Source organism: Hippoglossus hippoglossus, chromosome 12, assembly GCF_009819705.1.
Source record: "Hippoglossus hippoglossus isolate fHipHip1 chromosome 12, fHipHip1.pri, whole genome shotgun sequence".
Classification (NCBI taxonomy): Eukaryota; Metazoa; Chordata; class Actinopteri; order Pleuronectiformes; family Pleuronectidae; genus Hippoglossus; species Hippoglossus hippoglossus.
Window position 1 is genome coordinate 13,946,620 of NC_047162.1, and position 12,421 is coordinate 13,959,040.

Consider the following 12,421-nt stretch of genomic DNA (forward strand, 5'->3'; position numbering starts at 1 on the left):
TTTCACATCTGCCCAACAGACGTACTCTGTAAACAAAGATGAGCAACAGTCAGAAATCAAAGAACAACTCTTATAAATACTGTATTGATCCAACCTAATTGCTTATTTTTATGCATGCCACTTCATTATGATGTTCATGATAACTGTGGTGTATTTCAGGTCAACCCTATAGTCCATTCTGCTCTGAGTACCACCGGCCCCAGTGGAGCTTTCCCATTCCACATCTTCTCCAGCTCCTCTTTTAGCCCTTGTTATTTTTTCAAGCTTCTTGTTTTCCTTCTTCTTGATGTTGCTGTCGCTTGTTATCTCGACATCTATCATAACTGTCTCCTCCTGCTGTTTGTTGAGCACCATGATCACCATTTTATCAATCTGGATCTGGAAGCCCCACAGGATTTTAGCTCAGTCCTTAATGCTACCAGCCTTCCTGTAATGGTAAATAGGAGAGTGGCACTGGCTCGGACATCGCTCGGGTTAAGGGTTGGGGAACCAGGCCAACCAGATGAGAAGTGGTCTACTGGAACACAACACTCATGGACTATAGGGCAGAGAGATATGCCTGTAGCAGTGAAATGGTGCTTTAGCTGCTTTAAAGTTTGAGTCCGTTCTTGTTAAGTATTCACATTATTTGCTCTTCCCTACCTGCATGTAGAAGTTATTCTCAAAATCAAACCATTCTGATCAAAACTAACAGCACACCTTCCTCTGCCTGATGATGAATATGAAATTATGTTAAAAATGACAACGTCATTGTAAATTGGACAACTCGTCACAAGTCACATCAACATAATTCCCAATTACTTATTTAGACAGAGCAAACAGCTCATTTTAAGCCTCTGCTGGCAGCTTGTCTGCTCCGTTTAGCCGACAAGTGTGAGGCACCGACATCAAGTGAAAATTTGGGTGCACGCTACAGTTACAGTCCTTGATAGGGATCTGCTTGTAAGGCAGCTTATTCCGTGCACAGGCCGCCGGCCCGTGGAAGTGCTCATGGTTCGTTTATCAGCCACATGAGTGTGTGCCACTGTAATTGTATTCACACAAGCTTCTTAAGGTGAGATTGATGTGGTGGCCAGTCCATGTATGCAGAGGGGATAAATGTCTCTTGGCTGACCTTGTTTGTTGGTTTATTTGCCACTAGCTCTGTTTGGCTGTAGCAAGCTGGAAAGAGACAGAGAGAGAGAGAGAGAGGGAGAGAGAGACTGAGAGAGAGAGAGAGGATAGAGAAGCAGTGAGAGAGGCGGAAAAAAGAGAATCACTGTACCTGAAAGAATCTGTGGTTTGGACCTTTCCAGAAATGTGAGGATGCCCATTGTGGCGAGGAACAATATATCAGCGTTAGGTCAAGAATGGCAATCACTGCATTTCAGTCCTCTGGGTGTTTACAAGGACAAGTCCTGACATGAGCACTGTTTGTCTTTGGCAGGCAGCAGGATGGAAATAAAAACACTGAACAACAGATTCAAAGTCATTGTCTCACTGTTGACTCTGGCTACATCCACACTACTACATTTTCATTTGAAGACCCATCAACTCTGCTGCGGATACGGCTTGCGTCCACACTACTCAGGAGTTTTAGAGCCGCTAAAACCTTAAAAGTTTGGAAGACGCTGCTGGCCCCGTTTTAGTTTGAAAACTTCAGGCTGAGTTTTAGAAATGAGAGATCAGAGACGATGGGGTTGCTTTGGCTCAGGAGACAGATTGAGATAGAGCGAGTTGTCCTCTAACCAGAAAGTCTGGACCTACTGCCCCTCAAATGCCGTTCTCATGAAAAAAAATGCCCATAGATGCACTATATGAATGATTGATTGTGTGAATTGCAAAAAAACTGTACTGCAAAGCGCTTTGAGTGGTCACCAAGACTAGAAAAGTGCTACATAAATACACACCATTTTACCATGTTTGGAAACTATGATTATTGGTTGCTTGCCTTCGCTGATTTGTCAGACTACTATCACATGTCCCCATTAAATAAGAAAACAACCAGTATCTGCCTAGACTACCAGTCTAGAACGCAACATGGATAATCAACAACAAGCGATGATGACCCTTTTGAGGACAGAGATAATTTTTTAGTTTGAAAACAGCATTTTCGAAAGAAAACGTAGTACTATAGCTGTAGCCTTTAGGGAAGTTCTACATGTTGTTTGAAGTTGCAGTAATGAGCTTATTTTCTGATGAATCCATATCATCCCTCAAAGCTGAGACTTGAGTCTTCTCAGTCTCACTGGTTACTGCTTGTTAAATCTGACACACACACACACACACTTAACCAAAACTTTCTTTCTACCCGTCCATTGGATTGCACTATCCATCATCTGCCCATGCAAATCTCTCCACCTCCAGCAGCACACTTCATTTCTGTGCCTCGCTTTCTGTCACTGTACAGCTGCCATCCATCTCCTCTCAGCTCTGCCTGCTCTGTCAGGTGAGGAGGGTCCTCGCTCACCCGGATATGCAGCAGCTTTTTAAATCATCCCCCTTTGACTAGACAGAGATTTTGGCCAATTAACCGATACATAGATGCAGATGTCAACCTTTAAAGCGAGCGGTGAAACTTAATTTTCGTACCCTCATGCCTCGTTTTAACTGTCATCTGCTCTCAAAAGTGTATTCATTCACACTTCCCTCCCATTATCATCGTTATAATCCCTCACCTCCAGACGGCCTGTCTTCCTCCAGAGAACAGGGTTTACAGCAAGAGGCCTTGATGTTATTATAAAGTAACTAAAGTGCTGCGCAGCCACTGTGGAACAAATCAATAGCATGTTTTCTTAAACATTTAGAAAAGTCTCTGTGTTGATTCATGACTTTAAACTGGGTGGTGGCACTGGTAATGGTGGGAAAAGCAGCATCAACAGTTCTGTGAGGTTGTACTTCACAAGGGCGGAGGGGAATGGTGTATGAACCAAGTTCAGGACAGTTGTCATTAGGACTCATCCTCTGGGGACCAGTAAGCTTATAAATTACTGAGCTATTTTACAGGATAATTGGAAAATCTGACCTGCTGTCTAGATTAAAAGTCAGACGGCCGCAAAGGTCATTAAGATTCATCCTCTGGGGACATTAAATACCTGTATGACAATCCATTTTCCCTCAGCTACAAAACTCTTGATCCCATTGCAACACTGAAGGAAAGTGAGGAGGGTCATGAATGTCTGTACAAGCTCCAATGGCAAAACACCCAATATCTTTTAGCCATGATAATAATTTGGAATTAATGGTAAAATGTTTGCCAATACAAATATTTCAGGTATGTCTTCCCAGAAATATATCTTATTGGTGACTGTATTTGAAGAGCAGGCTTTGCCAGTAGAATTTGGAGAAAAACATACAATAATTAGAATGGTTCTAAATGAAAAGAGACTGTAAAATTTAAATCAATATCGATACAAAAAAGTATGTTTCAGGTATAGAGAATATATTAAACTTCCCTTGTCAGTAGCATGTACATCCCACACAACAATTGAATATCTTCACCCTGAGCCTCATCACATAGATTGTTGATCTGAAGAAATAAGGTCGTCCTCTCTAATGACCATGAGTGTGCAACGCAATTAAATGGTCAAATGAGATTATAATGCACAATCAAAGTCCATTAGAACCCATTTAAAAAAAATTACCCATCCTACACCTTTATCCAAAGTAACCTAACGATGTGGTTTCAAGTTTACAGATAAAATATGTGGACAGCCCAAGAGGCAAAGTCATTATCACAGTATCTCACTTCTTCTTTGGTCTTGTCACCTTAGACGGTATTTTTGTCATCTGCTTTGCAAACATGTTCTCGCTGTCAGATGGACTGATTAGGTTTCAGAGAGAAGGGCTGATAGTGTTTTGGCAGCTGAATGTGTTGGAACTGTACAAGTTTGTTGGCAGGAATAAATCAGATCAGAATTTTAGGTTTGTATAATCCATGAAATGGGGTTTATGATCTCCTACAGGGAGGTTATGTTTTCCCCTCTGTCCATTTTTTGGTTTGTACGTTTGAATTATGCAAAAACTACCGAACAGATTTCCGTGGAAAGAACCCATTCAATTTGACTGCAAATCTCAACAAAGGGACGGATCAATAAATAAATAGATGTCTGCATCTAGCGGGTTTGTATGTGGCTTCATCAGGGGACTGTTGGGTCTGGGCGGAGGTCAGAGCTCGCCTGGTCGTTGAGTAAAAGGAATGGGTTATTTTTACCTCCGAAGCACATCAGAAGAATCAGATTTTGGGATCGGAGTGTTAATGTTTCTCCCTCAGAGTTACTCTTCGGCTACTTGGCTGCTGTTGTAACCGTCGTAGACTCACCTATCGATCTGCTTTCAAACAATCAAATGGTCAGTGCTCGTCAGGGTCAGGGGAGACACGGACATTTACGGCAGATGTGGATTTATGGCTGCACGTGTCTTTCATTCCCTCGATCCCATTTTCACTGCCTCGCATCTATTTTGTTGCTCCTTTCCTCTCCTTTTTCAGCAAAGGCTATTTTCAGCACGGTGGCATCCCAGTGTGTTTGCTTGTAGTGGACGAATAGCTGCACTCGTTTAACAGAATGAAAATCTCTTCTCTCGTCTTTCAATCATCCTTTCACCTCCCTTTTTGTTATTCATTCAGCTGCGACCTGCCCCCTCGTCTGTTCGGGATTCCAGCTGCTCATTCATGCCTCCGTTCATCCCCTCGCTTTCCATCATCTTTCTCATGCGAGGAGCTCCGTCGTCCTGTCCTCTGTCCAATTCATTCATCCCTCACTCCCCCGTTCTGATCTACAGTCGGTCCACACACACTCCCTCGGTCTGGCCTGGAATTATTTACTGCTTAATGGCCTACAGCAGCTCACACCGGCCCAGCGGTGCTTTGCTTTATTTATTGATTTTCATTCCTTTTGTCTTAGTGTTTGCGGTGTGTGTGTGTGCATGTGTCTGTGTGTGTGTATGCAGGAGAGGCACCTACCAAAAGATATAAAGCCCAAGGACATCCTGCACACTCGAGCTGCAGGTGATGTGACCGGTGGACGAACAGATTGATTGATTTGGGGGTTTGAGGGATGATCGGCCGGAACTGGGTGATGAGTCTGCGGCCTCAGTTTGTCTGTTTGTGTGATACGTGCATCACATCATAGGTGTAACAATTCTGAAACCAAGATCAAAACCTGCAATACAAACGCCCACATCCTTGTATCATGATGATGTAACCCAAGGTATCACACTGCCACCACTGCAGGTGCGGCCTATTGAGCTCTCATTACTTTACTAATGAAATAAAGCTAATTTTTCACAGTTAACACAAGCACACTTAAATTATAAAATTACTTTTCTATTTAAAGCGAGGCCGAATTGTCTCTTCTTATCAGCCTTTGTGTCTCAAACCATGACTCAGCGCTACACAAGTAAAGTTAAGGACTTTTATAACTAAGTTTCTAAATATTGCAGGAATTTGAGTTTGTAATTTAATTTAACTGTTTGATTTCTTAACATTACATTCATGTTAGACCCCATAGTGAGGCCTAAAGATGTAGCGCATACCAAGTTGAATACCAGGTTGATGAAAAGGCTAAATTGATGTAAAAAAAATATCCATCCATCTTTCCATTATCTATACCACTTATCCTTTGAGGGTTTCAGGGCTGTAGCCAATCCCAGCTAATATTGGGTGAGAGGCGTGATACGTCCAGGACAGGTCGCCAGCGTATCGCAGGACCAACTAACCATTAACACTCACATTCAACCACAGTCAATTTAGAGTTTTTGGACTGTGGAAGGAAGCTGGAGCACCTGGAGAAACCGTGAACCAAGGAGCTTTTTTAGTTGATGTCCACAAAGTTAGAAATACAAAAACTGTTTCCATATAACAGAATTCACCCTGATAACATTCAAACTTCAAAAATAAAACCAGCACACTTATAGCCATTGTTTTCCTGCCACAGTTTGAAGTCAGCACTGCAGCGTCTCAACCTCACAGCTCCCATTGTCCTTGGCTGTGGACAAGAGTCTCTGCTTTCCAGTGTGGAAGTGGGCGAGAGGGTGGTTTTTACCAAAATGACCAATTACATAACGCCGGGTGATGGATGAATAAAGATACACAGGTAATGGTCCAAAAATGGGATGAGGTGAAGAGCAAAGGGTTCAGTGGCACCACCAGTGTCCAGAAATACCTAACCTGCACACGCCCCCTCCCCTGATGATGAAGATGATGCAGCCATCCTTCTACCATTGCATTCTCACATCAATGAGAGAGAGAGAGAGGGTGTGTATTTTCAGCCACACACTGCTCATATCCGGACACACACACACACACACACACATACACACACACAGAAGGAGAGAGAGAGACACTCAGAGGGAGAAAGAGGGTGAGAGAGAGAGAGAGCGAGAGAGAGAGAGAGAGAGAGAGAGAGAGAGAGAGAGAGAGAGAGAGAGAGAGAGAGAGAGAGAGAGAGAGAGAGAGAGAGAGGCTGACGTCCTCTCCTCTTCTTTTTTGTGTGCATCATTTGCTCTGCAGAACTCGTGCGTAACGTGCCTGCTCCTGGATTTCCCATCACTTCAACTTTCTCTTTTTTGCAGCGGTTTTTTTTCCCTCTCACTCACTCCACCGTCTTTCATCGTCTCATCCCTCCTTTCCTCCGACTCCTTTGGAATGAGCTGTTTTCCTGCCTGCGTCGGTTCCATGTCAGCATGGGAACTGCCGTGTCCAAGAGGAAGAATTTGAGAAACGATGCGATATCTTCCGTGGCAGCAAAAGTTAGGTGAGTGCGTGTGGCGCCCGGTTCTACCTGCGATGCTTGTGTTCCAGAAGCTTCTGGGGGTCTGGACTGGGGGGTTCAGTCTCCAGGTGGGAGACAAGTGGAGAGGCACGTGTGTTTGGGTGAATTACACCGCTGCGTTATGTCTGTCTTTGTAATGCGCAGAGGCTCTTTGCGCTGCTCCGCCGACTGTCCCGTGGTCCTGAGCTAATGTGTGTTTAAATCCCACTTCATTCCCTCGACACTGCCCCCGTAGTGAGCACATGTAGCCCACCCGAGGGGCCGAATTGTCCACCCCAGTCCCCCTTCCTCTCATGGGGCTGGATGGATGTTTGCCTCTGGCGCGTCGGAGCTTTTACTGTTGTTGTGAATGGAGCATCATTGTGTAATGAAAGTCATGCAGAGGCAAAGCGAGGGGTTGCTGTGACTCACACTGATCAACCCCTCTCCTTCATTGTCTCACTTCGGCCTCACCTGAAATAGCTGTTTTCAAAAAATAAATACCCTGCCGGTTTGGTTTGTATAGTAATTTAAACCGAAACGATTTTTTTTTTCTGCCCGGGATGCATCGACCCGCAGGAGGGGGGGATGCGGCTGCCGGCTTCACGCCCCGGCGGGCAAATGATCCAGATGTCAATTAATCAATCACGGTAATCGATTGGGTCGTTTGCGGTGATCGCCCATCACGGTCAGTTATTGGGGCAGTCACAGAGGACAGGGGGCTGCTCGTGGACTCAGCAGCGAGAGGACTCAGACTGCTCGGCTGGAGTCCAACCTGTTAAGATCTGCTAACGACTCCCTCTGATCAGACACTCAGGCTTTATGGGCTGCATGGATTTTGATGTCTTTAAAGGGTCACATCTGCACGCAGCTGCATACGTGCACTTGCAGCTACACCCCCGCTCCCCAGCCTGTGCTGCTGGCTGCATGCACCGTCTGCAAGGGGCTGAGAGGAAGCTGCAGTTTGGCGAAGAGCACGTGTGTCTGTGTGTTACCATGTCTGCATGTGAAGTGCACACAGGCTGTTTCCCTTCAGATCTGAGAGTCAACGTTTCCCAGCTCCACAGCAAAGCCCCCGTGTGTTTGACTTCAGATCAGTCAATGGATGACCTTGACTTGAGTATAGAGACTCCAAACCCACAGATGTGGGCTGATGTGCTATTACGTCATTCTCTCTCTGAGTGTGTGTGTGTGTGTGTTGCATTTCATATGCATGTCACATTTACTTACATTACACAGCCCATACAGTATGTGAGTCTTGTATGCAGGCAGAGCAGTGTGCAAGTGTGCCACCTTGAAAGCAAGATGAGGATGTGATGCCCATACTAAACAGAAAGTGACTACAGAGGGTATCCTGAGCAGTAATCCTATGAGTGTGTGTTACTCATGCTGTGGGGACCTGGATATGTTTACACAGTCACATCACAGAGACTTGTCTCTAAAAGGAAGTCCCCATAATGTAAATCATTCTATGTTAAGGTGAATACATGTTTAAGGTTAAGTTTAGGCTCAGGTTTAGGTTTCCTTTCTCTCTCTCTCTCACACACAGACACACACACACACGGAGCATTGCGCAGCTATCCCAATTAAGGCTTTGCATTGACTTCCATTTATTGTGGACATTCTAAACAAAACCTTATTCCTAAACCTTAAGCATAACCACTTCATACCTAACCACGATTCCCATCTTACCATTAATCTTAAGCAGAACCTCACAGGTTAAAGTTTTGCCTCATTAGAACCAAACTTTGGTCCCCATGAGGTCCACTGGTGCTGACAAGGTCAGTGTTTATGCTGGTTAAGGTACTAAAGAGGTACAAAAACGAGTAACCCATTATTGGTTTCCCTCCCTCTCTCTTTCACACACAAGCACAAGAGCTCAAACACACATTATCCAGAGTTTAATTTTTGGAATTTAATGGTAGAATGAACCTTGCCTCCCATAGACGAGGAAATGCAGCTGAATCACATCCAATATTTATCAGTTTTTCACCTGCACACAACCTCATGAATGTGGAGGCGAGCACTGAAAATTGTTTTCACTCCTCTTAACCTCACACACACACACTCACACTCACACACACACACACACACACACACACACACACACACACACACACACACACACACACACACACACAAACAAACATACTGTATCTACATGCATGCAGGCAGCGTTGCACTGAATTGCTCACTCCATCTCATTATGCCCGCTCCTCTCTTCTCCAGTGTGTCTGAAGGGCAGCCTGGACCCTGAATCCTCTGAATCTTAAACGTTAGAGCTCTGGCTGCAATGTCACATCAATGGACTTAGTTTTTTCCCTTTACAGATATCAAATATGAAATGTTCAACCTATAATTTTAATTCTAACCCTTTAAAATAGCCCTTTAAAGAATCACCCTGACTCTCCACGAGTAAATCTCAACTCACTCATCATTCCTCATAACTTTACTCTCTTGCACAGTCTTAGAGAGAGAGAGAGAGAGAGAGAGAGAGAGAGAGAGAGACGCAGGCTGATGCCTTGGCTTTGTCACTCTTCGTGTGGTAGTGTTCCACATTAATTGCTTTGGATGGCAATGAATATCACAGCCAGTAAGTGCAGTGCATATCAAGAAGTGACAAAGAATGTGCTCACCAGGAAAAAGCCACAAATCTCTCTTTCTAGTGATAGGGTTCATCCTCAGGGGACCATGAATGTCTGAACAATATTGAATGGTAATGTGGAATCATTTTCACAAGAAATGTAAACAGCTAAGTAGGGTCTTTTTTTCAAGTTTAGAGTTCAGAGTTTGCACGTTCTCCCTGTGTTTTTGTGGATTTACTCTGAGTACTCTGGCTTCCTCCCACAGTCCATACACATGGAGATTGGAGTTAGGTGGATTGGCGACTCTAAATTGGCCGTAGGTGTGAATGTGAGTGTAAATGGTTGTTTGTCGCTGATGCTGTCCAGGAAGAACCCCGCCTCTCACCCAATGTCATCTGGGATTGGCTCCACTTCCTCCCAAGATCCTCAAAAGGATGAGCAACGCAGATGATGGATGTATTGGGGGGGGAAATTTGATTCTTTTTTTTTACATTCTAACGTGATGATTTGGTTCCTTTGAGGAAATGATGCTAGCGTGATGTAATTCTGACCTGGTGTTGTATCAGAAAAACCCTGTGCGTCTTATTTTGAAAAGCACCAACAGACGACCTGTGTCGTCACCACACTTGCGGGTGAGCAGGTTCATATTGGAATACATATAGAAAACATTAAGGAGACTCAGGTTCCCTCCTCATGCCCGATGTTAATCTGTGCCTATGTCAATTTATGTTTATGGATGTCTGGTTATGAAACAGGTCACACTCTCCCCTCCATCCGGCCATGAGAAGTAGCGAGCAACGGAGAGCGAGGAGAAAGAAAGAGAGCGAGAGGGGAGAGAGAAAGAGAGATTACCTCCAATTTACACACCAGTACTCTGCGACACTGAGTGAAGGAGCGCATGCTTTGATCATGCTGACAGCTGGAGCCATGCTGCGGTTCGGCTGAAGGGCATCGGACAACAGCCGTCCCAGGGTTGTGAAAGATGGCGTGAGAGATGAAAGCGTTGGTCCTTACCGACGGATGCAAATGAAATATTGTGCCTGTCATTCAGGACAGTCGACAGGTGCGACTGTCTCTGTCATAAAGCTGCCGTCACTCAGTCATAAGGTCAAAGGCTGTTACGTAACGGTCTTTGGTGTCTTTTTTTCTAATTAGATTCAGTCAAGCTCAACAAAGTGAGAAATTCCCTCTGAAGTTTTCTCCACTCTTTGCCGAATATCTTGCTTCCTCATTTCCTTTTCATTTTATAAATGTATAAACACAGTGTATGTTAGTCACATGTTCAGTATCCATATCCATTTCCTTCCCTCCTCTGTTCTGCAATCAGACGGTTTAATTTTTTGCTATAAATATGCTGAAGGAGGCAGATTTTACAGTCGGAGGAATGATTAGGACTCCAGCAGTGTTTTCTGATTGTTTATCCGTCTGCTATCGTGCATATTTGTTCTGCTCTTTATTTATCATTTGAAAAAACAATGTCAACTCATACTTCTCAGTTGTTTCAGAAATAGATGTTCAGACTTTCCAATTTTTTAAGCACTAGTTACACAGCTTGAGGGCAACTGAGCCAACTTATCTAATTTGCTGATTCACAGTTGAAAGCTCCAGAACAAGCTTGTAAGTGGACATTAAAGAACAACTGTATGGTCGGCTGCTGGTCCTGGATGGACTGTTGCACTAGATCATTATTTTTTCTGCCAAGTTATACTTCAAATGTATTTTGACCTTTTTTTGACATTTCAAATAAACACATGCAATTAAAAAAAGCAAATGATCGGCAGATTATTCAAGTTTCAATACAAATTTTGTACACATTTTTTAACAGAATTTCCAGAAAATCTGCAACAGAAACAGTGAATTTAATTCACATTTCCATCAGCTAGTGTTGAACAAACATTAAGGGTTTGGCTGCAATGAGACGAGCAGCTGGAGGTGATAACTCTCCTGTCGGGAGCCATGACATCATTACAGAGGACGATTAAAAGAGCAAACAATGGAAAACCACGTGAACACAATGTAATAACAACAAGCGGCCACAACATTAAAACAAGTAACTGCTTTTCACGTTGTGGCTGATCCGTGTATGGTGTCACATTTGTTTCTTGGAATCATTTGAGCAACGTCTCTGCAGATATGATATTTTGTCTAGTTTTCTAGAAGTCACAAGGTTCATAAGGATTTATTAAGTCTCTTTCCAATGCAGCTATTTGTCTTTCATTGATACATACAGTGAATACACTTGTTCGCAATACGTCAGCCTTTTTTCTTCCATTTATACTCAGGTTTCATTATGCGCTTATTGAAAAACCTGATGAATGGAAACACACGTCTGCTGTGAAAAAAGCCCTGTATCCATTTACAAGTTGGAAGTAAATAATGTCTAAGCTACTGCGGAGAAACCGATAAGTGTGTTGTGTTAGTGTGTGTGTGTCTAAACCAGCTGCACCCCTCAGCGCTGCATGTGGTAGGGGACATTGCGGAGAGCTACTACTGTACTGACATTTTAATCAGCTCCCTGATCAGTTGCTTCGCTCCCACATGTCCCATAATGCACTGCACTTTCAAGACTGCAATTAACGCTCCATAAGTCCCCTCGGCCCTCAACCTGCACCGCAGTCCTCTCAACAGGTCCTCATCACTCCAGCTGTGAAGTTTTGTGTCTGTGTGCGCCTCTGTGTGTGTGTTTGGGTGTGTGTGTGTGTGTGGGGGGAACCCAATTCAATTAGTCCATGTGAGAGGAAGATTCGATTAAGGAGCGTTCAGAGTGAGGAATCTCTTTGCTTGGCAGCCCATTGTTTACGGTGGAGAGACACCCAGGGAGACATCCGCTCTGATGACATCCAGACCAGTGGGAGCACAGCCAGGGGAACGATTGCCCGTTTTCAGCCATGAGCTGCCTCTCCTCTGAAGATATACTGTCAAGAGATGTTTAACAGCACCAGGATCCACAGGGAAACGGCATATGATGATTGGATATGGATCAATAATGGAAATACTGTACATGGCATTGAAATATTTGCCACTCCATAACTACCTTTACACAAGTCAGCTGGTAAATTGCAGCTTGAATTCAAAGAAAACTACAAAATAAGTGGATTTGTATTA

At 43.9% G+C, this 12,421-nt stretch overlaps 1 protein-coding gene across 4 annotated transcripts in view; it reads left to right on the plus strand.

The window, feature by feature from the left end:
* Positions 1-6,404: 6,404 nt before the first annotated feature.
* LOC117771502 (NMDA receptor synaptonuclear signaling and neuronal migration factor) overlaps positions 6,405-12,421 on the plus strand; it is a 34,742-nt gene continuing 28,725 nt past the window's right edge. For all 4 annotated transcript variants that reach the window (XM_034601927.1, XM_034601929.1, XM_034601928.1 and 1 more), the window contains exon 1: positions 6,405-6,734. In XM_034601927.1, coding sequence (XP_034457818.1) covers positions 6,664-6,734 — 71 coding nt within the window. In that variant the 5' untranslated portion in view covers positions 6,405-6,663. The remainder of the gene's footprint in view (positions 6,735-12,421) is intronic.